Source organism: Penicillium diatomitis, assembly GCF_028827545.1.
Source record: "Penicillium diatomitis strain IBT 30728 chromosome Unknown utg000009l_segment0_segment0, whole genome shotgun sequence".
Taxonomy (NCBI): Eukaryota; Fungi; Ascomycota; class Eurotiomycetes; order Eurotiales; family Aspergillaceae; genus Penicillium; species Penicillium diatomitis.
Genome location: NW_026623181.1, coordinates 1797532 through 1824377, shown reverse-complemented (window position 1 = coordinate 1824377; position 26846 = coordinate 1797532). Strand labels below are relative to the sequence as shown.

Sequence of the window (26846 nt, the reverse complement as noted above, 5' to 3'; positions counted from 1 at the left end):
GATCAACATAGTCTTTATTCATTGTGAGTCAACTGAGAGGTAAGTGAAAGTGTGACATTTGCATGATAATGATGAGATAGATCCTCAAACGAGGCATCTATGAGACAGCGGGTGGAGTATCGTCTAGAAAGAATGCAGGACTAAATCAGGAATTGACGAATTCTAGAAGTGAGGTCCATCTGAATGTTGCTGTGACGCTGAAAACGTTTGCCGATTCAAGACCTTGGGTTTAGATCTTTCTGATCAGGTTATCTGAGGCCTTGACCCGTTGAGCCCATTCCCTATTCCTCAAGTCAGTAACAAATAGATCGCAGGAGAGACACCGCACTCACGTCCAACTGCCATCATACACCCGGCGAAGATGGGCTGGGCCATAATCTGCAACGCTGAGAGCGGTCTCAATGACGCTTGCTGTGACTCCGGTCCCACAAGAGCTGATGATCGACTGGGAAGGATCAACATTGTGCTTTTCAAAGACCTTCCGCAACTCCTTTGCCGGAAGATAAGTCTTGGTTTCGGGGTCCAGCAATTCCTGAAAAGGTAAACTCTTTGAGCCTGGAATGTGACCCGACGACAGACCGGGGCGCGGTTCAGGGTCTGATCCAGACCAGCGACCATGTGACCGAGCGTCCAGAACCTCAACTTCCTCTGCGCCTTCCTTCCCGACGTCCAAAGCGAGTTCTTTCATTTCACGGAACGTAATGACCAGTTTAGAATCGTAGATTGGCAGTGGGTATTTGCTTTTCTCGATCGGGTCAGGCTCTCCACTCTCAGTCGGGAATCCTTCACGGACCCAGAGACGGTAGTTGTTCAGAACGCGAACGTTTGGATGGCCAAAGACACGCAATGTCCACCCCACTCGAGGGGCGCTGAAAATCCCCAATTCAGCAGTATCATAGACAACGATCTCATCATCACGGCGGATACCGAGCTCACTCATAGCTTCAGCGAAGGTCTCACATGTCGGAAGCATGTGCGGGTAAGGCGAATCATGATCTTTGACCGCATCAAGGTCGAAAAAACGAGCGTGGGGAATTCGAGACTGTCGAAAAGAGTCAAAGCCATTGCGATTCTCTGGATCGTTGGGCATGAACCAAGCAGCGCACAGAGGAATCACGCGGGGAGAGGTAGAAATCTTCGATGTCGGGTTCTTTTTGAGAGCTTCGTTGAGCTCCGTCGGGGTGACCAGGTAAGAAGAGAAGGAGATCTGACGCGTCTGTGAGACTGAGGGAGAGCTTGCCGCCATCTTTGTCCGGAAACCTCGAATCGAGGAAGCACCGATTCGAGCAGCCATTGTAGTCGCAAACGATTCTGTGAGCAGACTGTGTGCGACTAAGTCACCTGTTTGGTTAAGGTTGCGTCAACAACCTTGTGTAGGCTGTGGAGAAGGTGCGGAGTAATTGCACGGATCTCATGTGATAAAGCGATAATGACGGAACAAGGGCAAGCTTCGATAAGAATAAGCCGATAAGAAATTCAGTCGATGGGGCGATAAGTTGACATCAACACGCGATGACCACACGATAACGGGCAGTACACTTCCTGTAGAGGTGCACCTGCATCCTCACACATCACTTTCTGCTCCTCCTCGCTAAGGACTGCACTTTCTCATGAGATACATCCATTGCACTTGATACATCTCACCACTATAATGAAGGTGATTTTGAAAGAATGGAATGCGGTAGCCACCTGGCATTGGGACATGCCCGAAGATGAGGTCTGTGGTATTTGCCGTGTCCAGTTTGACGGGACCTGTCCGACTTGCAAATTTCCGGGCGATGATTGCGCTTTACGTGAGTTACATACTGTGAATCTCTGTGCCTGATGAATCAGCAAATTGATAACCATATTCGTGAGCTAGTGATTGGCAAGTGCGGCCATTCTTTTCATATGGTGGGTATTTACCTGGTCGCGATATAGTCTGCCCGTGGTCAGGGCTTGGCTAATACCGAACACAGCATTGCCTCATGACATGGATACAGCAAGAGACATCGAAAGGTCTATGCCCAATGTGTCGTCAAAGTAAGTCCACTATTTCACTGTCGGGATGTCTGATGATGAAGCTCACATTGCATCGCCAGAATTCGAGTGGGTTCAGGATGAAAAGTAGGATCATGGTCCTCACGACCGTGCACGTCTGCACCCTGTTGGCATACAGCTGGCGCTTCTATCATTATTTCAAGTATACCCATTCATTTCTGCTTTTAGCTTATCAATTAGATTACACTCTGCAAGTTTTTGAGCCACTGGCTGTCTCGGACCTCTGGTCATTGATTGCTCAACCCTCACAGCGCCGGCTGAGCTGAGAGCAGGCTCTGCTACTCTAGCGATAAGTAGACTACCGTGGACTTCTCATACCTCCCTCAATGTTCTTACCGTTATTTTTCCAAGATGCTACACTTTTTCCCTTGTCTTGCAATTTATTTCGTCCTATCTACGCCTCAGCCAATTCATTTGGCCATTTCAGCCACGGAACAACAAAGCTGCTCACAATGTCTTGCCCTCTCAGTCCCGATAAGGTCACGTGCAAAGCCGCGATAAGGAGCAATCCATGTCACTATGGCCACTACAATCTCCCCACACCTCTTCGCTACCTCGGTCATGTAGAGACGGACATGGCTGTGAACAAAGCAGCCCATCCTTCCTCTTCTTTGCCACAATCAAGTCCAGCTGAACATGTAGCGAGACCAGAACATCTTTCCCGGGTCAGCGACCAGTCGGTTCACGCTTCTGATAGCCATTCCGCAGGTGATGCGGCATCTGATCATGTTCTACCAATCTCATCGTCAGCCCATGGCGGCCTGGGCCAGGAATCCAAGCACAGCGTCGGCCAGATGCTCAATGACGAAACCTTAGCCCATCAAGAGATCCGTCCGCCGTTTCAGCCCTTCTTCACTCTCATTCAGGATGCTCACACTTCAGAGCATTTCCACCCGACGGTGCACTACATATTCTCTGACGATGACACCGACATCGTCACAGAAGCTGCTCTGCGTAGCTTGGAGGTACAACAAGATGATCAGCCTGGGCAAAAGTCGACCAATAAATCGCCAAGTAGAGCCCAGGGCTCTGAAGACCCAGTCGAAGGTGACAAGACCTCCTTACTCCCGCCGCCGATTCCTGGAGTACGTGAAAACTACATCATTATCGACATTGAGCCTGTGTCCCTGACAACCGGCGTGACGCAAAATGATGATCAGGCGAAAATTTTCAATAGCACCGCCGAAGCTCATGGCGCGGGGTCCATTTCCACATCGCCTGCGTACATCGAACCGCATCCAGCATCTCCTGCGCCGAGCATGTCGCAGCCCCAATATCGGATCAAATCTGCAAAGAGCTTTTCACCCTCATGGCAGACATTAGGCAGCGAGTTAGCGCCGGCGCCAACCTTCGAAAATTACGAGTCTGGCGAAGCTCCTGGGCATGGTCTGATGCTCAAGATCTTGGGGACCGAAGGCCTACCCACAGAAGTGGCAGTGGACCAAGGAGACCGTGAAAAATCTCGACTCGAGGCTATGATGGACCAGTTTGCGAAGAGAATGCGTGAGTTACAGATGGTGATAGAGGCTGCAAATATTAGTCCCTCGCCGCAAGAAGCGCCGAATGGGCAAGAGCGAAACGCCGATGCAGCCGAGCCTGTTGAAGGAGCAGATACCCACTCGGATGGAGAAAAAGCACTAACCATTGAGGCTTCGAAGGAGTCTTATTAAGCTTTGTGGTTAAGGATCCTCAGAGGGGTCTCCGAGTGACGTAACAGTAATCAAGTCACATGAATTCAATCTCAATGTCTTGCTCGATATGTTTGCTGCCGACATGATCGCTCTGCTCGCGCCGGTGTAAATCCAGCTGACACGGCAATGAAGAGACTCAAACTGGAAGATCATCATGCGCGAAAGGCCAAAAAAAGAGACAAAGAATTGAGAAGTAAGGAATGACTAGACGTCTCGTGAAAGGTTTGAATGAAGAAGCTCGCTCGATGAGACAAATACATCAGAGGGCCCCCGACATTTACAACTTGCGCAGCAACCCCAACTCCATAGAATCACCTGCGATGATGGGTATCAAAGGAAACGAACCGAAGGGAATTAACCCAATAGAACGGAATATAAGAACAGAAACAGAAACCCAAGTGACGGGGAAAAAGTCGGCCATCCAGGCCAGGGGAATAGATCCCGTGCAAAGCTCACTCCGCGTTGCGGGTCCTGAATCTACGCCCGCCAGTGAAACTTGATGGACGGACATTCTCTCGGCCTTCCATCATACCAGCCATCCTTTTGGATATCAGTTTGGGAGGCAGCTTGGACTCCGCCGGAGGATTACTGGACGCGGAGCGGCGACGCTTCAAAGGCGGCTGCTCTGACTCGTCGTGATCGGGTGTACTGTCCAGGTCCAAAGAAAGGGGAAGTGTCGGAGTCTCAGGTTTGTTGACAAAGCCTGATTCTTCATCATTATCGTGCAAGATTGGTTTGGCGACATTGATATCGACTTCCCTAAGGCCAGTGTTGGAGAGTTTGGTTGCGGACGACGGGGCTTGAATCCCTACCTCTTCCGCGGTATCGCTATAAACAAAACCCTTAGCGGGTGAAGACGCCGGCGAGCTGGGGACAGGAGGCTCCTCAATCTCCTCGTTGAATGGAAGCGCGGTGAATTGTTTCGATGTTCTGTGTCGTGTACGAATTCCATCATGCCCTTCCGTGCGAGGCAATTCCGTATCGTACTCATACTTGCGCTTCTTTGGAGTCGCTCCAGTCGGAACATACTCCTTGATAGAATGACTTGTAATGCGGGTACGCAGCTCAGACAGCGGCTTCCGAACTTCTCGATCAAGGGGGGCAGTGGCTTGCTCGATTTCGTCCGTGTACATCACTACATCTTCCTGAAGCTGCGCAACTTGGTCTTCAAGACTACTCAGTTGTTCTTGAATGAGGTTGCGTGAGCTCCTTCCGTTCGTGGCCAGGGCGTCTAAGCTACCGAGCTGCGACTCGTGGAAGCGGCCATTATGTGATCGGGCTGTGGCGACGAAGTCATCAAGCGCTTCCATTTGCTTGCTCATGTCCTGCATCTGAGCATCCACAATGCGCACAGTCTCTTGATGCACGGACTCTGTTGCCTGTTGTATGGTAACGTTGCGTTGATCGAAAGCCTAGAGTCAGGTTTAGTGACGCGTTCGATTCCCAGGACAGATCTTGGTCTTACCTCCCAATCATGTTGCATTCTAGACTTCATCTCATCCTTCGATGCGTTGACGTCTTTGGCAAATTGCTCCTCTTTGAAAATCCATTCATCAATCTGGCGGTCGTAGTGGGCTGTGGCATGCTCTAATGAATCGCCAGCAGCCGAGATGTCTGTTCGTACCACCTCGCACTTGCCCTTGAAACGGGCAGCTTGGCGCTGATTTGACTCTTCAATCAAAGCCTTGATCTGCGACATAAGCAAGTCACGCTCGCCTCTCGCCGCAGCCTGCTCCTCCTCCATGACTTGCGCCAAATTTGAGGATGCTTTGCGACTGGCTTCCACCGACTGACGATTGGCCTCCTGGAGCTCGAGCCTGAGCTTGTCAATTTCACACTTTTGCTGATTGATATGCGAAGTCATTGTCTCGAACATGGATTTGATGTCTCTTCCAAGGGAACTGTATGACGAATGCAGCTGCGAGTGAAACTCGGCAAATTCCCCAATAACTTCTTCGGATATGCGACCAGCGGCGGCTGATAGGCCGTTGAGTCCTTCGCCTACCTTGGTTTTGACATCCTCACGAAGAACTTTAATTTCCTCAAGAACCTCGTTCATCTCGTCATGTGCGTTGTGAGCTTGCTTCTTCGCATCAAGCTCGACCTTGTCGAATGAGACGGCAAAATCATCAAGTTGAGATCGAGTGGACTGCACAGCGTGGAGCTCTTCGACGACGAATTGATCAATTCTGTTCGACATGTTCCTGAGAATTTCAGCATGCTGGGTCTGAAAGCCGTCGATTCGTGCATCAATCTGGTGGGTGACGGTGGACACTTCGCCAGTGGACGCCTCCCATATTTCACGGTTCTCGTTATCGAGGATATTCTTGCGGCCAATTTTGGCATGCAATCCATGGATGTCCTCAACAGTCGTGTCCAGACTTGACAAAAGTGTGGCCCCGACATCACGGAGTTTCTTTTCTGTGGCTTCGTGGGCTTTCCTCAATACAGTTTCTTCGTCCAGCTTATCTGAGGTGCTCTTGAGTGTCGATTCTGTTTGCTCAAGGGTACTTCGGGTGTCTTTCAGCCTGGTTTGTGTGTGTTCGTTGTCCTGTTTCAGGCTGTTGAAATTGGCTGTAAGCGAGAACAGCTCCTGCACTTTGTGTCTCAGACTAGATTCCATGGACTCTATCTTGGCTCTTTGTTCTTCGTTCACAATCCGTCGGGATTCACTCTCCATGGTCAATTCTTCGTAGGCGGTGGGTGTCATATATACACCATTGCGGTGACGTGTAGCGATAAGCTCACTCTTGAGCTTTTCAATTTCCATGCCGATTTCACGGAGTAACTTGCTCTTGGAGATTAAGGAGTTGATCTGAGGCTTGTTCCGAATGTTCTTGGCGCGGAAGGCATAGTCCAGTGTTGAGATTGTTTCCTCGAGATTGTGCTTGGCTGGTGAGACGGTTGCGATGATGCATGTTTTTGTTCGGCCGCCAAGGGAGTCTTGCAACAAGCGAGTGAGTTTCGACTCACGGTAAGGAATGTGTGAGCTCTTGTCGACAAGCGCGTTGATGACTCGGCCCAGAGTCAGGAGACTCTTATTGATCAAGCCAGCCTCAGTAGCCCTCTTGTTCTCGGCACCACTGCGACCGATATTCTCGCTGCCTGCTAAATCGACCAAGTTGAGCTTACCAGAGCTCACATACTCTTCGCCGGACTCGGTGGTCCGTTTGATCAAGACGGTAATAGTAAAGACTGTATGGCTTCGTGAGCTGAGGTCGTTACATTTGGTGGCCGCGACCTGACGCTTGTGGCTTCCCATTTGCAGCAATTTGATGCCAGTTGTGGCGGAGTCGATGTAGGTTTCCTCCATTCCTTGCACAGATGTGCCCAAGTGGCCCTTCTTTTCATTCTCGTAAATTTTAAGCTTGGTGTTGTCGTCCGCCGCGAGAAGATCTCGAAGCTCCTCATTGTACAGTTCGATGAAGGAGCATTTGACCGTGCTCTCTGTATCTTCGAGTTTGTGGAAGAGGGAGTAGAGCGTGCGCGGAATGATACCGGCATCATCTGACAAGATACCCAATGTATCTGTCATGTCTCCTGACATTGTGTATGTCTTCCCTGTTCCCGTTTGTCCGTATGCGAAAATGGTACAGTTATACCCGGCGAGCATCTTTGTTCCAAAGTTAGTATCGAATTTGGGGAGTATTTGGGATTGACCGAGGCAGCCTACCTCGTTCAGTATCGGCAGAACGACCTCCTCGTACACGATCGTCTGATCGGCTGCAGGCGAGAACACCTTGTCAAAGGCATACGTTTTGTTTGAAACTGCGTTCGGTCCCATGGATAGGTCGATGCTTTTGCCGCTCACTCCTTCGGTTGACAGAACGACTCCGCTGTTTTCTTTGATCTCGCGCTCATTGCGCCCTCGACACCGCACGACCACATGAATGCTCGTGTCTTCGTTGATCTCACGTTCGAATTCCCTGTCTTTTCTTTTCGTTACTGGTGCTGTCTGCTCTACGGCAGGCTTTTGAAGACGGGGCGCGGTCGGTGCTGCTGGTCTCGCAAAGGCAGACGGCGTGGTCTGTCGATCAGGGACTGCGGATCCGGCTCGCCGAGTAGGCTGGCGCAAACCTGAGCGCCTGGTGGCGGCAGGAATGGCCGTGCTTGCCCGTCCGGGAGCGGGCATTTGAACCTCGTTGGTAATGAGTAGCGCAATTCCAGTAGACACGAGCTCAAACCTTTCAGTTGAGTGCGTGGCCCTGAGAAATCAATTCGTAGTTGGATCACTACTCTTTGGTGCGGTATGTGCAGAATCGGGGATGCGAGGACGGTATCTCTTTGGGCAAAACATAAACAATCATCACGTGACCAAGTGGCACTACGCCTCTCGATGATCTTTTATGCGATAACTTCGACCTGAAATCGTATTCATATCATAGCGGAAGCTCTGAAATACGAGCTAGATAGCTGGATACTACTAGCTTTTGGCAAAATGTACTTCAATATCGCGTCTGTCATATTCATTTGCCTGAGTGTCGTCCATGTTGCTCTCAACTGCCGCCCGTCAACCTTGCACTAGGCCCCACCTGTTGCACCGTCTTGAGCCCATCCGCAGACACACCCGACATAAATAAAGTGGATTATGTCCGCCCGCGATAAGCCGATATGCAGATAGTCCGCCGATCCCACGTGACGGTCCCCCGGTCACGCTTTCCCCTCACATGATGTTTAGCATCATCGTGCTTCGCCCCCGCGGTTGCTTTGCCTTTATTTTGTTCTTTCTGTCTTCTCGAGGCTCCAAGTGAATTTCATGAGAAGCTACTGATCTCCCACGATGAGTCCTCGGGCGGCAGCAGTTCAGATATCCCCCGGGAAGGGCTTGGGCTTTATCAGTATGTGTCCCCCGCAACATATCTATACGGATGACCGTTGTCGCTAATCGTGAAAAAGCGCTGGGTGCTTCATTGCATAACGTGTTGACTCGGGTCAAATCGCACCCCCAGATATACCCCGAAATTGATCTGGTTTATTCATCAGCAAACCCTTTACACGACCCTATTGTTCTTAAACTGCCTGCCAACGGACTGCGGCTTAGATTTGACGGCCCGGACCAAAGATTGCGATTGATCGAGGTACTAGATTTTTCGCGCGCAAACCTCGTTTACAAGAACCAGGAGGTCGTGAAAGCAAGCAAGACAGGCGACATGAGTTCTACCTCACAGGGTCCGGGGTTTCGACATGTCTACAATCGTCTCTTCGGACCCTCATACCCAGGCGAATATGTCCCGCCAACAGATCCTCATGCACAATACGGTACCTACGTTCTTTCATACCCAGGCGTCGCGTTCTCCTTCCCCCTTCAACATTCAGCTTGGTCCGAGTCGTGCGACTTTGTAGCCTTGCTGTCATCTTCCGCTGCATTATCAGCGACGTCCATGTCGATCTTCCAAGGGCCATCGTGGCCCGAGGTCCGCGCAAAACTGTTCATTCAACAGCCACAGTACCCGCGCTCGTCAACGGTGATGGGCAAGAGTCGCGATGTTTTGGCTGATGAGGTTGAAGGCTTCCACATATTCGGCGCTGGGAAACTAGAAGTAGAGCGACGAAACAGTCCTCCAGCGCAGATTGTCTTAGGGGAGACAACAGCTCAGGATCTCATTGCCGAGTTCGGCCCGCCAGATGCGATATACCGTAAACATGACCGAAGGATCTCAATCCACCGCGCAGCGAGTGGGCTCGGCGCGGGAGAGGCTCTCCACCTAGGCTCACTGCCTGGCACCGGGCTGGAAATTGCCGACACTGACCACTCCTCCAACAACAGTATAACTGACGATTCGGATGAGGAGGTATCATCAAACAACATCAGCGATCCCACTTCCCTCCCTGCCGAGTCTTTTTTCAATTACTTTCATCACGGATTCGATGCTTTCATTTCGTACCCTGCGACGCCAGGACCTGCATTCCCTTTATCAAGCCTCCCTGAGCCATCCTCCCAGCCGTCCGCCTCACAGCTGACAGTGACCAAAATCATATTACATGGGAACGTGCCTGGATCATATCCGTTCAATCGCCATCGCCGCAGTCGCTGGACGATTCATCTAGATTCGTCTGACAAAACTCTCAACTCGGAGACTCCCTACGACGAAATATCTCAAACACTGCGCGACGTATGGAGAGGTTCAGAAGCTGGAGTCTCTGGACGACGTGACATGCAGAGACCAATGGTCTTGAATCGCGGCTGGGGTGACAGTCCTGAAAGTAGTGTTGAGTTCCTCGGCGGATGGGAAGAGAGCATGGCTCGAGGGCCCAGAAATGTCTCCGATGGGCATGACGGCGGGTTGGGCAATACTGAACTTTTTGGCTTCCCGGGGCTCTTGTTTGAAGTGCTAAAGAACGGCTCCGTTAGCTGTCTAACAGTTTATTGATACCTTCAGTAATAGCCTGGTTCAATGACTATGATTCACGATGATGATATGTATTCAGTGCAGATGGAAACTTTTTTGAAGTCTTAATTACTTAAGTATGTAAGAGAACCTACTGACCGCTATATAGGCCGAGGCGGAATATGTATGTAGTGCAAGCACTTGATACCGAAACTTACCCGCCTTTTGCAGATCCCATGAGGAGGATCCGCGTATGATTGGTAAATACCTGTACAAATATTTCAATGCCCGTTCTCGCCGATCCTCCGAGGCTCCGCGCCATTTCTCACAATTTACAAATCGTTCGAGGTCTCCCAAATTGTTTTGCGACTTCCATGGGGAGATGCTGGGAGAATGCATAAACCAGCACGGCTGAATCCAAAGTCGTGGACATCGACTCTCAAACTTCCCAAGTCGACATTTCCTCCGCGCGTGTCGCCGGCCGACCAGGCGAAGTACCTCAAACGATGCACCGACGATCTCTACGCCTGGCAACGTTGCAAACGACCAGCCGATAAAGCCTTCGTTCTCCATGATGGGCCTCCCTACGCAAATGGTGACCTGCACATCGGTCATGCGCTGAACAAGATTCTCAAGGATATCATCAACCGAGTACAATTGGGTCGCGGTAAACGGGTGCGTTACGTGCCTGGATGGGATTGCCATGGCCTGCCGATCGAGCTCAAGGCGCTTCAAGGCTTGCGCGAAGCGGGTTCGTCAGTTGAATCAGCGAGCCCTGCGGTGATTCGCAAATCTGCGCGTCAGCTAGCTCGACAGACTGTCAAGGCGCAGATGAAAGGTTTCAAGGGCTTTGGGGTTATGGCGGACTGGGAGAACCACTGGAAAACAATGGACAAATCGTTCGAGATGCGCCAATTGGGAATTTTTCGAGAGATGGTGGATCATGGCCTCATCTATCGCAAGTTCAAGCCTGTCTACTGGTCCCCTTCAACTGGTACCGCCTTGGCCGAGGCGGAGCTGGAATACCAGGAGGACCATGTCTCTACTGCAGCTCTGGTGAAATTTCCACTGGTCAGGCTGCCACCACGCCTTTCTGCAATTCAAGGACTTCACCCGAAGAGCGTCAATGCTGTGATCTGGACTACGACTCCCTGGACCCTGCCTGCCAACGCGGCCATTGCCGTTCACCCGGAGATGGACTATGTCATCGTGCACTCAGAAAAGCATGGCCATCTACTTGTCGCCCAATCCAGAGTCCAATATCTCCAGAATATGCTCAAAGAGGAGATTCAAGTTGTTGAACCGTCAATTCTGGGGTCTGATCTGGCCGACCACACGACGTACCGGCATATCATCAAGGATGACAACTCCACTCCGCAGCCGATCATCAGCGCAGACTTTGTTACAGCCGATTCTGGCTCCGGTGTGGTCCACTGTGCACCCGGCCATGGTATGGATGACTACGAAGCCTGCTTGGCTCGAGGTATTCCAGTGTTTGCGCCTGTCAACGACGAAGGTCGGTTCACAGATAAGGCGATGCCTCAGAACCCCGCATACTTGACTGGAAAACTTGTCCTAGGTGAGGGTAATGACCTTGTTCTGGAATACCTCCAGTCCCACGGTTATCTTCTCGCTCAACACAAGTATGAGCACAAGTATCCCTATGACTGGCGATCCAAGCAGCCGATCATCATCCGTGCGACCGAACAATGGTTTGCCGATGTAGCTGATATTCGCGGTAGCGCTCTCAAGGCCCTGGAGGATGTCCACTTTGTGCCCGAAGCTGGGAAGCACCGTCTGAACAACTTTGTGAAGAACCGCAGTGAGTGGTGTATCTCTCGCCAGCGAGCATGGGGTGTTCCCATTCCTGCTATCTATCACCGGTCCAGTGGTGAAGCGGTCTTGACCAAGGAGAGTGTGTCTCATATTATGCAGACTATTGAGGAGCGTGGCGTTGATGCCTGGTGGACTGATGATGCGGATGACAGTGCATGGATTCATCCCAGTTTGCGGGATGCTCCTGCTGGTTATCGACGCGGCATGGACACCATGGATGTCTGGTTCGACAGTGGTACCAGTTGGGCAGAGATTGATGGTCCTCTCGACGGCCGAAGTCACCCTGCCGATGTCTACTTAGAAGGATCCGATCAACATCGGGGTTGGTTCCAGTCTGGGTTGCTCACATACGTTTCGCATCAAATTGCGTCGAATCAGCCGGTAGCTCCTCGCGCGCCTTTCAAGAATCTGATCACTCATGGATTTACGCTCGATGAGCATGGACGGAAGATGAGTAAGTCTATCGGTAATACGATTGCTCCTCAAACCATCATGGACGGCACTCTTCTACCGCCGTTGAAGCCCCGCAAGGGCAAGGGCAAGGGCAAGAAACAGGCCGAGACTGCAGAGCCGAGCTACGATGCATTGGGCCCCGACGCACTTCGTCTGTGGGCTGCCAGCAGCGACTATACCCGCGACGTGGTGATCGGAAAGCAAGTGCTTCAGACGGTCCATACTAGTCTGCACAAATTCAGGGTCACCTTCAAGCTCCTGCTGGGCGCCCTCGGTGACTTCCGGCCTGAATCGGTGGTGCCGTACGAGCAACTACAGATTGTCGATCGCATCGCACTGAAACATCTTTCGGATATGATTGTGACGACGCAAAAGGCGTGCGATCACTTCGAATTCTACAAGGCGGTGGCCACCATGAACCGGTGGGCCAATCTCGAGTTCTCGGCCTTTTACATGGAGGCCATCAAGGACCGCCTGTACACTCTGGGCGAGGATAGCACGAGCCGACGTGCGGCGCAAACCACCTTGTACCATATCTACCATTACCTCCAGGAGGCCCTCGGCCCTATCACGCCGCTCTTGGTTGAGGAGACCTGGGAGCACACCCCCGCCGCGATCCGGTCTCACAGCGAGCACCCCCTGCGGCGCCTCACTGCCCGCCCTGCTGATGAATGGCACGACCCTACCCTGGACGCGCAGTACCAGGAGATTGTCGCTGTTCACTCGGTGATCAAGAACCTCCAGGAACAGGCTCGCAGTAAAAAGCAACTCGGGTCTTCACTGCAATCGTTCGTGCACCTGGTGCTCCCTGACAGCTCGCACACTGTCTTCGCGCCCTACTTGGCTCAGTTGCCCGATCTTTTTGTCGTCTCCTCAGTGACCCTGGCTGAACCTGACGAGGCTCTTCCCGCCGCGATCTCCCCGGCGGAATGGCATTACGAAGATGCCTGTGAGCTGCCCGATGGACGGACGGGACGCGTGCACGTGTATGCGCCTCAGGCTGCCAAGTGCCCGCGGTGCTGGCGGTACGCCATCCCGGAAGCTGCGGTGGAGGAGGAGGACCAGTCCATCTGCGATCGGTGTGCGACGGTGGTCAGCGAACTGGAGGCTGTGGCGGAGACGGACACGCCTTCCGCCGTGTAGACCGGTTCAGTCAAGCTGGGGAAACCCTCACCACGGCTTCCGGAGTCACGATGGAGAGCGGCTGGGACACTCCATGATGATGATGATGACACTCAACCTGGGTCATTCTTGACAGATCTTTGCTTTCTTTGTATTATAGACTCCTTTGCCCGGGCTCCCTAGGATGGGTCTTGGACCTCTCGACGCGCGGCTACGAAACGATAGAATGTCATTATAGTGGTAGTAGAACGTCTCGGCTCTTCCTGTTTCAGCTTCTCTCTGTTTCAGCTTCTCTCTGTTTCAGCTTCTCTCTGTTTCAGCTTCTCTCTGTTTCAGCTTCTCTCTGTTTCAGCTTCTCTCTCTCTCTCTCTCTCTCTCTCTCTCTCTCTCTCTCTCTCTCTCTCTGTTCATTCCCCTCTTTTCCATTTATCGGGTTGTGCATTTGAATTTGATTGCTGGATGGATCACTTTGCATGGCGCCCGTGGAGACCCGAATGTGACCCGTCTCTCTACGTTTCTAGTATAGGAGGCTGATCTCATTCTTGTGTTTGGGGCTTGTCTCTGTGGTTTCAGGAGTATGCTTTTGCTTGCTGCCTTGGGAACCCTGTCGATGACCCTGTCGATCATAGTGTGGCCGTGTGTACTCAGTACCGTGTAGCTATAGTAGATTGAGAAATAATATGAGAAATAATATATTGACTCCCATTGATTCTCGTATTTTCTTGCCTGGACACAGCATCCATCCATCTACCTCGGTAGTATCACTATCTACTCTCTCTTGTATAGGTAACCGGGACAGGTCTCATGCCATGACATGGCACTTCCACTAACGTTATGCATTTTCCCAATTCTGCATGATGAAGTAATTGAACCCCTGCTCTTGACGGTTACGCCCAGGACGCTCATCAATGTGTCGATCATGCCCTGATGCTCCGTCCGATCAGCTTCCCCCCTGCGGGGGGAAGCTGACTCTGTCTTGAGATGACCACTACAGTACTATTCAGGGTACCCACGGGAGAAGTGATCCCCGCCTCTTTTCCGTCTTCTTCCAATTCCCCATATCAGTCTGTGACTCTGTGTCCCACCACCGGAGCTCAGCTGCAGGCGCTGTGCCACTCGGGCATCCAGTCATGATTCTTCTCCGAAAGTACAGACGTACTTCCTGTTGTCCTCAACCTGCAGTGAGGTAGTACCATCCCTTCTAAGGATATGGACTCGAGTGACTGTCGTGGATGCCCGTCTCTCCCAGTCTCTTTTTCCCCGCCCAGGCAGGTGTTTTCCTGTTCGGGGGCAGTGGCGGGATGACGACAGTGTGTCATTCATACTTCCGCCCAGTCGAGAGCGCTTGTCGCTCTCCTCTCACTGCGCATCTTGAAGCTCTCATTCGTTCTGCTTCGAACCCGTCCTTGGTCTGATAGATTAATTCGATGATGCGGATGACTGGACAGAGTCCCACCGCTGGAGTCGTGAGTCGACGAACCCTTTGCACTTTTGAGCCCCCTCCAGAGTCCAGACACCCAAAAAAGGAAAACCCCAAAATCGATGTCTGATCGATCTTCCCAGTTTCGACGACTACTCACTCTCAGTAGTGGGCAGTACAGTAGTAGTGATTGTTGAACTTTCCGTTTGCTTTCCTCGTCGTGGCCCGTCTGACCGGTGGTCTCTGGCTTCAGTCAGCGACCAACAATCCGGATTCCGGACCAACTCTCGTCTATCCCTTTCCCCATTCCTCCTCCCCCTGCGACAACCAATTCCGTCGGGTAGACTCGTTCGAGAGTTCAAGGTCGGGTCACCTGCTGGGACAACTTCGCCTCAGGTCACCTGCCCACCACCCGTTTGGAGAGTGGTTCGACCTGCTTGTCCCTCCTCATCACGTCACCCACACCTCTCGACTCGGCGGTCGTCTACGTCTTCGTCTTCCTCCTCTTCTTTGACTTGATCTTCCCTTCTCTCACCCTCGTGATTCCTCCTCTCTTCCTTGTTCACTTGCTCAATCCCCACAATGTTTGTTCCAGACAACATGGACGCCTTCCTCCAGGCGACGGCGGCCTCGCTGCCACTGACCACTCCAACCTCGGTGGCGCCCATCCCCACCGTCATCCCCAATGTCCCCATCTATCAGCATCACCATGAGACGGGGAAGCGGACGCTGTGGTAAGCATCATCTCCTCCGTCCCCCGCGTCTACTGCATGGTCTCAGCAGACCATGCATTGGGGGAGCTCGAAGCTGTTGAGCTCGACAGGCTCGACAAGCATCCTGCCTGTCGAGCCTGGATTCTTTGTCATGAGCCCCATGACCTCTTGTCAATATGAGCTTGAGCCCATCATGCTAACTCTCTTGATTCTTGCTCTCCAGGGTGGTGGCTGTCTTGATGGGTATTTCTTCCTTGGTCTTCTTCACTTTGGCCGCCCGGGCTCCTCTGGTAAGCTCCTCTATGGTGGACCCCCCGTCGCAACGCCTAGACCCCCTCCGCCCAGGCCCACTTGCGGTACCTGCCAGTACGGGCATTGCCCGTACTGGCAGGTACTGCACTGGTTGTACTTTCAAGTCTCTTCTCTCCCTCCGAGCCTAGACTCGATCTCCTGATCCCCGCCTCTCTTCCTCTCTTGACCGATACGTTTCTTTTTTTTTTTTGGTTTATCTTCAGCCTCATCATTTTCGAGGCCTCTCCGAAGCCCTCGAAGGTTAAGCTGGAGCCTGAGCCACAGCTTCGGCTTTGCTGTGTCGTTTCACAAAATTGGCATACGCCGATATTCTCTGTCAATCTGAGACCCCTATATGACAATGATTGACTCTTTCTCGTTGCGCCCCAGGCTAAGCGTGTCTTCCACACCACCGCTTCCCTCGTCACCACTCTCTCCTTCATCACCTATCTCGCTCTCGCCTTTGGCCAAGGTATCGTCTACAAACATGCCACTGTGGTCCACCACCACAAACATGTTCCCAACACCTCCGAGGATCTTTACCGCCAAGTCCTCTGGCTGCGATACCTGAACTGGGCCATCTCCACCCCGCTCATCTTGATCAACCTGGCCCTCGTCTCCGGTTTGCCCGGCGCCAACCTGATCCCCGCCATCGTGGCCAACTTTGCCATGCTGGGCTCCGGTCTCTTGGGTACCTTTGCCGGTAACACCCCGCAACGCTGGGTCTGGTTGACTGTCAGCTGTCTGAGCTACTTGACCATGCTGCACCACGGCGCCTTTTATGCCCAGCGCGCCGCTGCCAACAAGGACGTCAAGGTCCGCCGATTCTTTGGTGCTTTGTCGGGCACTGCGTTTGTTGCCCTAGCCTTGTTCCCTATGTAAGTTGGTCTCGACTCACACCACCTCTCAATCCTGTCGCCCTCGCTCCCTCTCTCTCTTCCCCCGCGGCGGGGGAATTGCATACAAGATGAATGTATTGACCCTGGTTCTTTCGACTACAGTGGCCTCGCAGCTGGCTCCCTGGCCACCAAGATCAGCGTCGATGCCGAGACCATCATCTACGCCGTCCAGGACATCTTCTCCCAGGGTATTTTGGGCTACTGGCTCGTTCTGGTGCAGGATAGTGCCCAAACCAGGTAATGGAAACTACCTTCCATCTCTCTCTGTGGGATATCCACTCGCTCTAACACTCCGATTAGCTCCCTTGCCGTCGAGGGCTTCTGGACCTCCGGCTTTGCCAGCGAGGGCTCCATCCGCATCACCGACGAGGACGGTGCGTAAGGACATCGAGTATTTTCAAAAGCCGAGGCTGGAAAGCAAAGAGTCAAGCCTACTATCTAGCGACTCCTCAAGGCTTTGCCCATTTGCGCTGCTACTCTGCTTTTCCAGCACCCGTGCTCGCCATCGCCCAGTCAACTCCTTGTCATCTTGTATTTTGTGATCGGACGCAACATGACAGTGATTTGACAACCTCCCTTTTTCGGTATTTCTACCAAGTTCAAGCAAAGACAGGAATGATAAGCATCCCGCTCTGTCTTTCCTTTTTTTCCCCCGCTCGGCTGCCTTTCTCTGATCATCGACCACCACTACCTCTACCACCACTTTCCCCAGTGTGCAAACCCGGCCGATCAAGCGATGTAACATCGTGCTCTGTGTGTTTGATGGGTCAATGTGCGTCTTTCTTTCTCGCCACGATTTGGATCGCGGCTGAGTCTTGTGAAACTTTTCTGGTACTTCCATTTCCATGAATAATGCCCGTTTTGGCAAGCGAAGCTTGATGCTTGTCTGGTTTTATCGATTCACTTTCCTTATCATTGACACTCTTATGAACTTATCGATGCAATGAATGACATCATTAACGGATCGTATTGAACGCAATTCCGCATCAAGTCCGGAGATCAAGCATGGATCTTCAGATGATTAATTGTAAGTTGAATCTCCTCTCAATAATCGTACAGATACGTAGTCTGGTCCGTAACTTCACAAACTACCCAACACGTGGACAGAGCAACCTCCCAGCATCAACACCAAATACACAAACATCAGACGTATCGATCCGATTGCCTCAAGAACGTTCCCACCCACATTTGCCCTAAAAGAAATCACAAAGTGCGCGATTTCCCACCTCCCGAACTACCTTTGCCTCGCGCTCATCGACGCTACCAACTTTCGTCCGAGCCGAAACATCCACAACCTTCAACTCTCTCATCGCATCAACAGGCACCATCGGAACCACAACCGGCCCCGCTTCGTTCTCACTCGGGCTATGAACAGTCACATCCTTCATAGGAGCAGGTAACCAGAATCCCGCATCGACACATCCGCGCTTGAACCGGATTCTTTCCAAGCACAAGGGATCGAACCACAGCAGGAAGGGGTCTACGTCGACGACGAAGCCGGATAAAGTGAGTTGTTTGAGACGGAGCTGACGGAGCGTGGGGCCCCAGGTGCGAGCGAGCACCTTGGCCTTTTCCATGCAGTACTTGTCGAGGTATTCGCCGTAGCCGATGTCTTGGCGGAGTTGGCCGTCTTGGAGATGGCCGCTGTGTTGTTCAGGAGAGAGGTGAGTGTGGGCGACACACGTGTGTGGTGGGTGGGGATGAATGGATGTTCCGCGTCATGGAGGATTTCACTTACTAGTACACACAATTCTCGCCGTCTGTTTGGGCCAGGGTCCAATGCTCGTCGATTTGCTTCCAGTATGAGGCAAAGTACGGATGAATGATCTCGGGCTCGAGGGCCATTTCGAGAGTGAGTTCATCTAGATCCGTCATGAGCCAGACAGCCTGCCAGATGATGGATTGGTACGAGTGCAGCATTCCCGTCAATTGCAGAGAGCGCAGTCCACGAAACTGCTGCAGCGGTCTCAGCTCTTCGATTTCCAGGACGTTATCTTCTTCGTCCGCCCCCTCGGGGACAGAGCTTCCAAGGTCGAGACCCAGAGAAGTCTTGCTCCGCGGAAGGATCTCCCAGGACGAGCCGCCGGGGAACTCCATCCACGGCTGCTCAGGAATAGCAAAGTGGTCTACACTCTCCAATCCCTGCTGTGAAGACGAAGACGAAAGTGAAGGGACAAGGGACGGCGACGTTTCCTCAGACCGGAATGTCGTGCTGGCGGGAGATACCTCGACATATTTGGCCGGCGAGCTGTGTCCTGAGCGACGACCCGAGTACGAGACGGGCGAGAGCCGCCAGGATGTCAACGCACTGATGGACGAAGCCATCATCTTACGAGGGGACGGGGATCGAACACGACGCTCAAGTGCTTTGAACCGGGCAAGACCTGACGCTAGGACAGACTGCCCGTGAGGTGGGGGGTCCATTTTCCCAATGTCAGACATGCTGAGACATCGGAGTGTGGGCTGGCGAGTCGACACTGGTTGGTCACCATGGGTGTTGGCTGGGGCACTTTGGGGGGAAATGATTTCTGGAGGATGATCAGGTCGGTAGGTGCATTATATGATGATGAATGATTGCTCGGGAGGGGGAAGAAAGATGTCGACTGCGAGAATTTCGTCAAAGTGTATTTCTTACCAGTCGCCAGATCGTCCAGCTTCTTCAGCTGCTCGTCGTGGCGGTGGACGTCTTGCCAGAATTCACGTCCTAACAGAGTACCTTCCCAAACATCCAGGCACCGGGCCATCAAGGCCAAGCAAGCTAGTGGTCAAGCTCAAGCGGACGGGGAACGCGGAATTAGATTTGTCATTTGATGGAAGGATGGGAGGGGATTAACGTATCAAACAAACTCAACGTCAATCAACCTCGAGTGTTTGGAGAAGGCGAGAAGGTGTTGGGAAAGCGAAGCAGGGAACAGCACGGTTCCACTCGTGGGTGATATTGCACAAATGTTTGGTGCGTCCCCATGTGATCTTGGTGTTTCATATCTAGGTTGGGCCTGACGACTTCTCGCTGATAGATGAGCATATGTCCATATTCAAAATCAACTAGTCAACTGGAGGTGACGGCCTCAATGAGAGAATTTGATTCAGGGTGAGGACGGCACGACGCCAGGACGCTAGTTATGGGTACATCAAAGGTCTTTGAGTGCTTGACTATGCCCTTAGATTAATGTATTGATTGCTGTACTGCCTTAGATTGTCAATGCATGACTATGTAATATGTATAGAGCCAGTACTTTAACTTTGGGTAGGGCATCTCAAACCTTTCGGGGCTGGTAATTAAGCAGGCAAACCCCACAGCACAAGTCGACGAGAATCATGCATCCAGTATCTAAGCCTCATCTGGACATGATACTACCGTGTATCATGGATAAATTCAAAACTCATGATTCACATCGTCACCCTTTATTCCCCCCAGTCATGAAAACAGACATTTTCCCCTTTGATTCCTCGATGAACAGCCTGCGAGATACATCTACCCACGTGGATCTTGAACAAGACTTGAGCTCATGGCAGGTTTCAGATGGAGAATCTGATAAAGAATGTCGAGTATGGAAGCTTCCATTGTCTTACCTATGTCCATCGGAACCCCCGCTACCGTCATAACATGAGTGCCCGTTCATGCCTCAAGATTCCAGTATTGGTAAAAGTACTACCTGCACGAATACCCAGGTATGGAGGCATCTCGCCTCTGCTTGGACAACCCTAGATATTTGTATTATATGAGCAGGCCGTCGAACTGCCGGGTCCAGTTTCGCCCTGTTGCATGTGAGTTTACTACCTACTCTATATCCTTGTACTAACAAGAATTCATCAAAGGCATTCCACGTAACCCACCTGCCGGGCACTTCTATCATCATAGAAAAATTCAATTCACCCGATGATGCTTCAGTTCCATTTTGACCTGGGCTTTCGTTGTTAACGCGAGGATCTATGCTCGAAAAGATCCGACGGTACATACCTTGCTTATCTCAGAGCCGAAGGTCTGAGTGTCTTCAAATATTGTGGTACCTAGCAGGCCACATGCTGAGGCATAGATCCAGTATATGGGTAGGTCAGAGCAATTGTCAGCAGCAGCGTAGACTACTTTATCGGCTTGCTTTCCAATTCCCCAAGCTCTGTGGACGTCTTCCTTCCTTCTAACTACTCAATTGGACGTGCTTCATTGACACATTTACTGCGAACATACATGGAAGAGAGCAGGGGCCCCGTCTGGAATGGCATTGAAGATTGGCTTGGTTTGAGGGATACCGTACCTTAATGTACGTTTTTTTTACTGCCTGCGGCGACTGCCATCGATCATATCCAAACAGCTTGCTCGTCCGCTACGGTTCATGTCATGAAGGATCACGGGGGTAAAAGGGCTGATTTTGCGATTTTTGAGATGGGCCTTGTGTCCCATGCTAGATACACTTCCATGGACAGCCAATGTCCGAAAATTGACTTGTCTGAATGGCATTTCTGCCAACCCATTTGATAAACTTGTTTTGGGCATGACGTGAGCGGTCGTGGGGAGGCGAAGTAAGTGATATTGGGGACTCGGAACTTTAAATCATGCTAGCATTATTTTTGAATAATCTAGTACTTCTTGCCCTGGCGGAGGACATCACCGAACTCCTCGAGAGGGCTGCGGATGAGCTTAGTCTCCTTCCAGAGGTTGGGGGTGAGGAAGCCGTAGGTGTTGACGACAGCGACGAAGGTGGCCTTGAGGGTGTTCTCGAGGGTCTTGGTGGAACCGGAAGAGGAGGTATACGCGTCCTGGACACCGGCAAGCTGGAGGAGACGCTTGACAGCGGGGGAGGCAACGAGACCGGTACCACGGGGAGCGGGAATGAGCTATGTGAATGTTAGTTTTTTTTTTTTTCCTCAAGGCTTTTTTCCTTGTGATGCGTTCAATGGACGCGATATTCGATATCGACCATGCAATTCATGCACTGTCGATGGTCGAATTGCCTGGAAAGATGGGGAGATACGTACACGAACAGCGACTGAACCACACTTGCCGGACTGCTTGACGGGCAGAGAGTGAGGCTCACCGAGGTTGGTACCCCAGTAACCGCGACGAACGGGGAGGACAGCCAGCTTGGCAATGGTGATGGCGGCACGGATGGCAGTGGCAACTTCCTTGGAGGTCTTGATGCCGAGACCGATGTGACCCTCACCGTCACCGATGAGAACGATGGCCTTGAAGCGGGTACGCTGACCGGCACGGGTCTGCTTCTGGACGGGCTTGATCTGTAGGAGTGGAAAAACAAAGCGCGAATTAGTGATTCGGTCCTCCAATTCCAATTTGCGATGGCTGCCCTCATTGCGCGAAACTTTGGATTTCCAATTCCCGTCTTTCGACGGCGATGTTGCGACATGTTGAAATTCCTCCTCTTCCATTCCAATTGACGATGCAATTTTCTCGCAACTGCCTTTCATTGAATAGCCCTGGTGATTCCTCCGTTTGCGCAATAGGTATGGCCATGGCGCTGGAAATAGAAAAGAACTTCGTGTCGTACCTTCATGACCTCATCCTTGAGCTTGGGGAGGAAGAAGTCCACAATCTGGTACTCCTTGACGGGCAGAGAGTGCAGGTAGATCTGCTCCATGCTGGTGATCTTGCCGGCCTTGACGAGACGGCCCAGCTTGGTGACGGGCTGCCATTCCTTCTCCTCCTGCTTGCCGCCACGACGGCCACGACCACGGCGACCGCGACCGCGGTCACCACCACGGTCACCGCGAGAACCGAAACCTCCACGTCCACGGGGAGCAGCGTCAGCCATTTTGTGTAGATGTGCGACAGGTGAGGTTGTCGAAAAAGGGTGTCGTCGATTGGGGGCGGGGGGGGGGGAGGGCGCTCGTCGGAGATTCGAGCTGGACGGACTTGTTGGGCCGAAAATTCGGGTGTGCTAAGCGAGCAGCGGGTGCTGGGCGTGGGCTGCCCTAGAGTGAGCCCTGAGCCCTAAGATCCGTTTTGGGGCAGCCCAGGGGAGGAGCAGCGGGGCACTCGAGTCGGCAAGTGGTCCGTGCCACTTTCATGTCTCCGTGTCCACCTGAATCACCTGACTGATCGCAAGTCCAGAACCCACCCGGGGGCCAGTAGTACCACTTCCGTAAGGGCGCAATGTCAGCTGACCCATTTGTGATCCTGTTCCTGTCAGAGACTCTCGAAGTTGGTCTGCGCTGGTCTGCTGACACTCGAGTGTTGACTGTTTCGGACTTGGCGGCCGGATTATCGGATAGTTACCTCCCTTTCAACCATGTCGATCAACAGCCCCAGGAAGAAATATTGCCAGCATTCCTTTGCGCATAGGGGGTAAATGTAGGTATGGTCGCGACACACCCTCTTCTGGTCCAGCTCCTCTATCCAACGCCTATCCATATTGATCTCTGCGAGTGCAAAGTGACGTCGCTCTCAAGGTCGTGGTTTCGTCTGGTATTATGTACTATACTACAATCGTAGTTGATTATCGGTCCCTTGACTCCCTTCTACCTCGTTCTGTACGGGAATATCTCCCGAGTTAGGCCTGGTTGTCCAAGGAAGTAAGCGATGGACTATTCTTTCCCAGAGCGGGCATGACAACCTCCACGAAGTCTGCCCGTTTGAGAGGTTTCACGCATCCAAAAAGCCCACAAAGGGTCCAGAACCTTCAAGTCCAATAATTGAATCCTTTTTGGGACATTGCCGCCCCAGGCGGGTGCGTTTCCATGCCGAGCGAACCCCCATCCCGAACCAACTCTGGTCTCCGCAATTTAAAGATGGAGATCGGATCCCCTTAGTCTGACTAGTGGTAGCTCGACAAGTAAGGCACCGACGCTCTCTCTCCCTCTGACGTATTTTCTCCTCCCTGTCCAAAACAATTTTCACCCATCATTGTCGAAGCGCGGTATCTACCTTTGTCTTGTACTCCGCTCTTCATCTGACATCTATTACTGCTCCGTACACCTACGATGTTGCGCTGGTGAGCCACCCCGTTCTTACTAGGAGCTTTCTTTCCCACGGGAAAACCCCAAACAAACTCACTCTTTCCGAATCAAGGTATCAGAGCAAGTTGGCCAAGAGGCCCATCCTCACTGCCAGCATCACCAGTGCTGTACGTATCTTTTGCCCGACTCTACCTCGTCTCCATCATGCAAATGGACGCGTCCGAGCTCATGAATGTCTTCGATAGGTGCTCTTCGGCAGTGGAGATGTCCTAGCTCAACAACTCGTGGATAAGAGAGGCCTGGAGAAACACAACTTTGCGCGCACCGGGCGTATGGCTCTCTATGGCGGCGGTATGATTGCTCCTTCCTCAATTTGTATCCCCCAGGAGATCACCATACTGATATCCTTGTCTCCGCGGCAGCTGTCTTCGGTCCTGTCGCAACCAAGTGGTTTGGCATTCTCCAGCGTCATGTTGTCTTGGGAGGCACCGCGACCACCACGATCGCTCGCGTCGCTGCTGATCAGGTAGTCTTCGCACCTGTTCAGTTGTCCTTTTTTCTGTCGTCGATGGCTATCATGGAGGGCGTTGACCCGGTTGAAAAATGGAAGAAGGCCTTTGGACCCGCGTACAAGGCCAACTTGATGGTCTGGCCCTTTGTGCAGGGTATCAACTTTGCATTCGTACCCCTGGAGCTCCGAGTTCTGGTCGTCAATGTGGTCAGCTTAGGTGAGATTCGACTTCCTTTCACACACAGCAGATTTGCTTGGAAGATGATGTGCTAACTTGTTGGGTAGGCTGGAATTGTTTCTTGAGTCTGATGAACAGCGGCGAGACATGAACATTCACAGAGAGACAACCATTTCTCGACATGTATTCCATATATTTGGCATGAGCGATTGTTCCATATGACTATTGAGTTTTGGCGATACCACTGGCATTTACGATAGAAAAATTGCACGGTCGTTTCCCTCCCTTTGCGGTCGCATTGATGTTCGGGATCTCCAGTATATATGTTTTGCTTTTGCATTGGAGACTACCTCAAGTCTGGCGAATCACAAACATTGATCACACCAATGTTTGATCAACCTTCGAATTTGCTAGCCCAGATTTTAGATAGGATCCTTAATCTCACTTGTGTCTCTTTCAGAGCCCTTATTTACTTCAGAGAAGTCCGTCACACTCAAGTCCGTGAAAACACACTCTCAGATACCTGATTCTTAGGGCTGGTTCGGCCCGACCGAAACAGGCAAGGCAGTATTTTTTTTTTTTTGCCATTGCCGCATCTCGAACTTCAAAACGTCTTGCACCGGGCGGACTTTCTCTATCTGTGACATCCTCATTTTGACTGTTGATCGATCACGCCTGCCTGGAGCAGATTATATCAAAAGCTCCTCCTTAACTCTGATTGTTGATTGATTGATCACCCCCACCTCACCTCTCCTCCACTCAGTCTGCTCCGCCCGACTGCTGCGTCTTCCGCACTCGAAAATCTTCCCCTCCGCCGCCTTTGCCTTCAACGCTCCCGCCTCCCTTTCACTCTTTCCGCCTTCTACAACCTCCGCCAATCCATATTTCCAACCCAAGATGGCGGCTGTCGCAGAGAACGGTCACGCTGTGACTGACGAGAACCCCGCGACCAAGGTCGATACCACATCCGATGGAGCGGCCACCATCTTCCACGACCCCGAGAACTTCAAAGTGAAGCATCCGCTGATGCACGAGTGGACTCTCTGGTTCACCAAGCCCCCCTCAGGAAAGGTTCGTACCCATCGCTCGTATGCACCGATCGAAACCTGTGCTAATCCGGGACGACTTAGGGCGACAACTGGAATGACCTGTTGAAGGAGGTCGTTACATTCAGCTCCGTCGAAGAATTCTGGGGCATCTACGTATGTGCATCTGGACCGGTCCTTTGTCAAAGACCATGCCCCGATTGAGTTTCTTTAAAATTTGCCACCGTTGCGTACTAATACCGATATCGACATCTTAGAATAACATCACACCTACCTCCGAGCTGGGCCTCAAGGCCGACTACCACCTCTTCAAGAAGGGCGTTCGTCCCGAGTGGGAGGACCCTCAAAACAAGCACGGCGGCAAGTGGTCATACCTATTCAAGGACAAGCGATCTGTTCCCATCGACGACCTCTGGCTGCACGCCCAGCTGGCCGCCATTGGTGAGACTCTCGAGGCCGATGGCGACAACGAGGTCATGGGCGTTGTTGTGAATGTGCGCAAGGGTTTCTACCGTGTCGGTCTCTGGACTCGCACCGTGGGCAAGAGCATCCCCGGTGACAAGGCCACTCGCACACCTGCGCAGGGCAAGGAGATCCTCGAGGCCATCGGTCGGCGGTTCAAGGACGTTCTGCGCCTGAAGGAAGCCGATGTTGTCGAGTTCTCCGGCCACACCGATAGCGCGCACAGTGGCAGCACCCGTGCCAAGGCCAAGTATACCGTCTAAGCCTCGTGGTATTGAGCTGCGAATGGCTGCATGGTGTTTCTTTCTTCGATTTGTTTTTGAAGATTTGCTTTCCCTTTGTTGATACCCAGAACGGGCCCGGGAAAAGCGACGGAGATCGTGCTTGGAGATGGAGATGGGGAGTCTTGAGGAATCTTTGAGGTAAAGATGGACCGATGGTGATGATGATGAGAGGCGCATCGGGGATTGGAAAGGATCATTCAGAAGGGTGAACAGTCTGCGTTCTTCAAGGCAACTCCCCGAAGTAAAGATTGAACCATCTTGAGTCCTTCAAAGTGTGCTGCACACCTCTTCTGGCTCCCGTTCTTTACAGTCATGACCTTTTTTTTTTTTTTTGCCTTGCGACATGTATCCTCCTTTACTGAACGCATTTTATGAGACCCACGTCGCGGCTGCACTCTTACCTTCCTGGTGAATCCAAGTCCTATCACAAGCGTACATCCATAGCATTTCCATGGGGAGAGTTCGCGTGCCTTGCGGCAGATCCCACGATTGAGCTACGGTAACGAAAGCCACTCCGCAATCTCCATTACTAACTGATCCAAGGCTAGACATGTCTTCTCATCTATGCGGGGTTTATGGAAGAGTATTGGAAGGTCCCTGTCTGGGCAGAGCGAGTTCTGCTCTCCAAAAGCCTAGTCCATGCGGTTTGCGTTCGTTCG

The 26846-nt window shown here is 52.1% G+C and overlaps 11 protein-coding genes across 11 annotated transcripts; 7 read left to right on the top strand and 4 right to left on the bottom strand.

The window, feature by feature from the left end:
* Window positions 1-229: 229 nt before the first annotated feature.
* N7539_007038 (sulfurtransferase) lies at window positions 230-1294 on the bottom strand (the record flags this gene model as incomplete). The annotated part of the gene is made up of 2 exons (XM_056936639.1): window positions 230-281; window positions 333-1294. The coding sequence occupies 2 exons, from the start codon at window positions 1292-1294 to the stop codon at window positions 230-232; spliced, it is 1014 nt and encodes a 337-aa protein (XP_056788574.1).
* Window positions 1295-1651: 357 nt separating this feature from the next.
* On the top strand, window positions 1652-2110 carry N7539_007037 (anaphase promoting complex subunit 11; the record flags this gene model as incomplete). Its single annotated transcript, XM_056936638.1, has 4 exons — window positions 1652-1817; window positions 1862-1893; window positions 1959-2022; window positions 2082-2110. 4 exons carry the CDS (start codon window positions 1652-1654, stop codon window positions 2108-2110), a joined length of 291 nt encoding a protein of 96 aa, XP_056788573.1.
* A 382-nt stretch (window positions 2111-2492) lies between these two features.
* On the top strand, window positions 2493-3710 carry N7539_007036 (uncharacterized protein; the record flags this gene model as incomplete). Its single annotated transcript, XM_056936637.1, has 1 exon — window positions 2493-3710. The coding sequence occupies one exon, from the start codon at window positions 2493-2495 to the stop codon at window positions 3708-3710; it is 1218 nt and encodes a 405-aa protein (XP_056788572.1).
* Window positions 3711-4183: 473 nt separating this feature from the next.
* N7539_007035 (putative kinesin family protein (BimC)) lies at window positions 4184-7863 on the bottom strand (the record flags this gene model as incomplete). Its single annotated transcript, XM_056936636.1, has 2 exons — window positions 4184-5143; window positions 5197-7863. 2 exons carry the CDS (start codon window positions 7861-7863, stop codon window positions 4184-4186), a joined length of 3627 nt encoding a protein of 1208 aa, XP_056788571.1.
* A 736-nt stretch (window positions 7864-8599) lies between these two features.
* N7539_007034 (UPF0183 domain protein) lies at window positions 8600-10102 on the top strand (the record flags this gene model as incomplete). The annotated part of the gene is made up of 1 exon (XM_056936635.1): window positions 8600-10102. The coding sequence occupies one exon, from the start codon at window positions 8600-8602 to the stop codon at window positions 10100-10102; it is 1503 nt and encodes a 500-aa protein (XP_056788570.1).
* Window positions 10103-10453: 351 nt separating this feature from the next.
* N7539_007033 (isoleucine--tRNA ligase ISM1) lies at window positions 10454-13492 on the top strand (the record flags this gene model as incomplete). Its single annotated transcript, XM_056936634.1, has 1 exon — window positions 10454-13492. The coding sequence occupies one exon, from the start codon at window positions 10454-10456 to the stop codon at window positions 13490-13492; it is 3039 nt and encodes a 1012-aa protein (XP_056788569.1).
* Window positions 13493-15473: 1981 nt separating this feature from the next.
* On the top strand, window positions 15474-17176 carry N7539_007032 (opsin family protein; the record flags this gene model as incomplete). The annotated part of the gene is made up of 5 exons (XM_056936633.1): window positions 15474-15625; window positions 15828-15894; window positions 16286-16773; window positions 16897-17031; window positions 17095-17176. The coding sequence occupies 5 exons, from the start codon at window positions 15474-15476 to the stop codon at window positions 17174-17176; spliced, it is 924 nt and encodes a 307-aa protein (XP_056788568.1).
* Window positions 17177-17987: 811 nt separating this feature from the next.
* On the bottom strand, window positions 17988-19538 carry N7539_007031 (uncharacterized protein; the record flags this gene model as incomplete). The annotated part of the gene is made up of 3 exons (XM_056936632.1): window positions 17988-18438; window positions 18533-19322; window positions 19430-19538. 3 exons carry the CDS (start codon window positions 19536-19538, stop codon window positions 17988-17990), a joined length of 1350 nt encoding a protein of 449 aa, XP_056788567.1.
* A 1834-nt stretch (window positions 19539-21372) lies between these two features.
* On the bottom strand, window positions 21373-22562 carry N7539_007030 (40S ribosomal protein uS5; the record flags this gene model as incomplete). The annotated part of the gene is made up of 3 exons (XM_056936631.1): window positions 21373-21630; window positions 21772-22029; window positions 22299-22562. 3 exons carry the CDS (start codon window positions 22560-22562, stop codon window positions 21373-21375), a joined length of 780 nt encoding a protein of 259 aa, XP_056788566.1.
* Window positions 22563-23730: 1168 nt separating this feature from the next.
* Window positions 23731-24546, top strand: N7539_007029 (Mpv17/PMP22 family protein; the record flags this gene model as incomplete). Its single annotated transcript, XM_056936630.1, has 5 exons — window positions 23731-23741; window positions 23819-23873; window positions 23952-24057; window positions 24129-24434; window positions 24503-24546. 5 exons carry the CDS (start codon window positions 23731-23733, stop codon window positions 24544-24546), a joined length of 522 nt encoding a protein of 173 aa, XP_056788565.1.
* Window positions 24547-25292: 746 nt separating this feature from the next.
* Window positions 25293-26166, top strand: N7539_007028 (eukaryotic translation initiation factor 4E; the record flags this gene model as incomplete). The annotated part of the gene is made up of 3 exons (XM_056936629.1): window positions 25293-25466; window positions 25526-25597; window positions 25699-26166. The coding sequence occupies 3 exons, from the start codon at window positions 25293-25295 to the stop codon at window positions 26164-26166; spliced, it is 714 nt and encodes a 237-aa protein (XP_056788564.1).
* Between the last annotated feature and the right edge of the window lie 680 nt (window positions 26167-26846).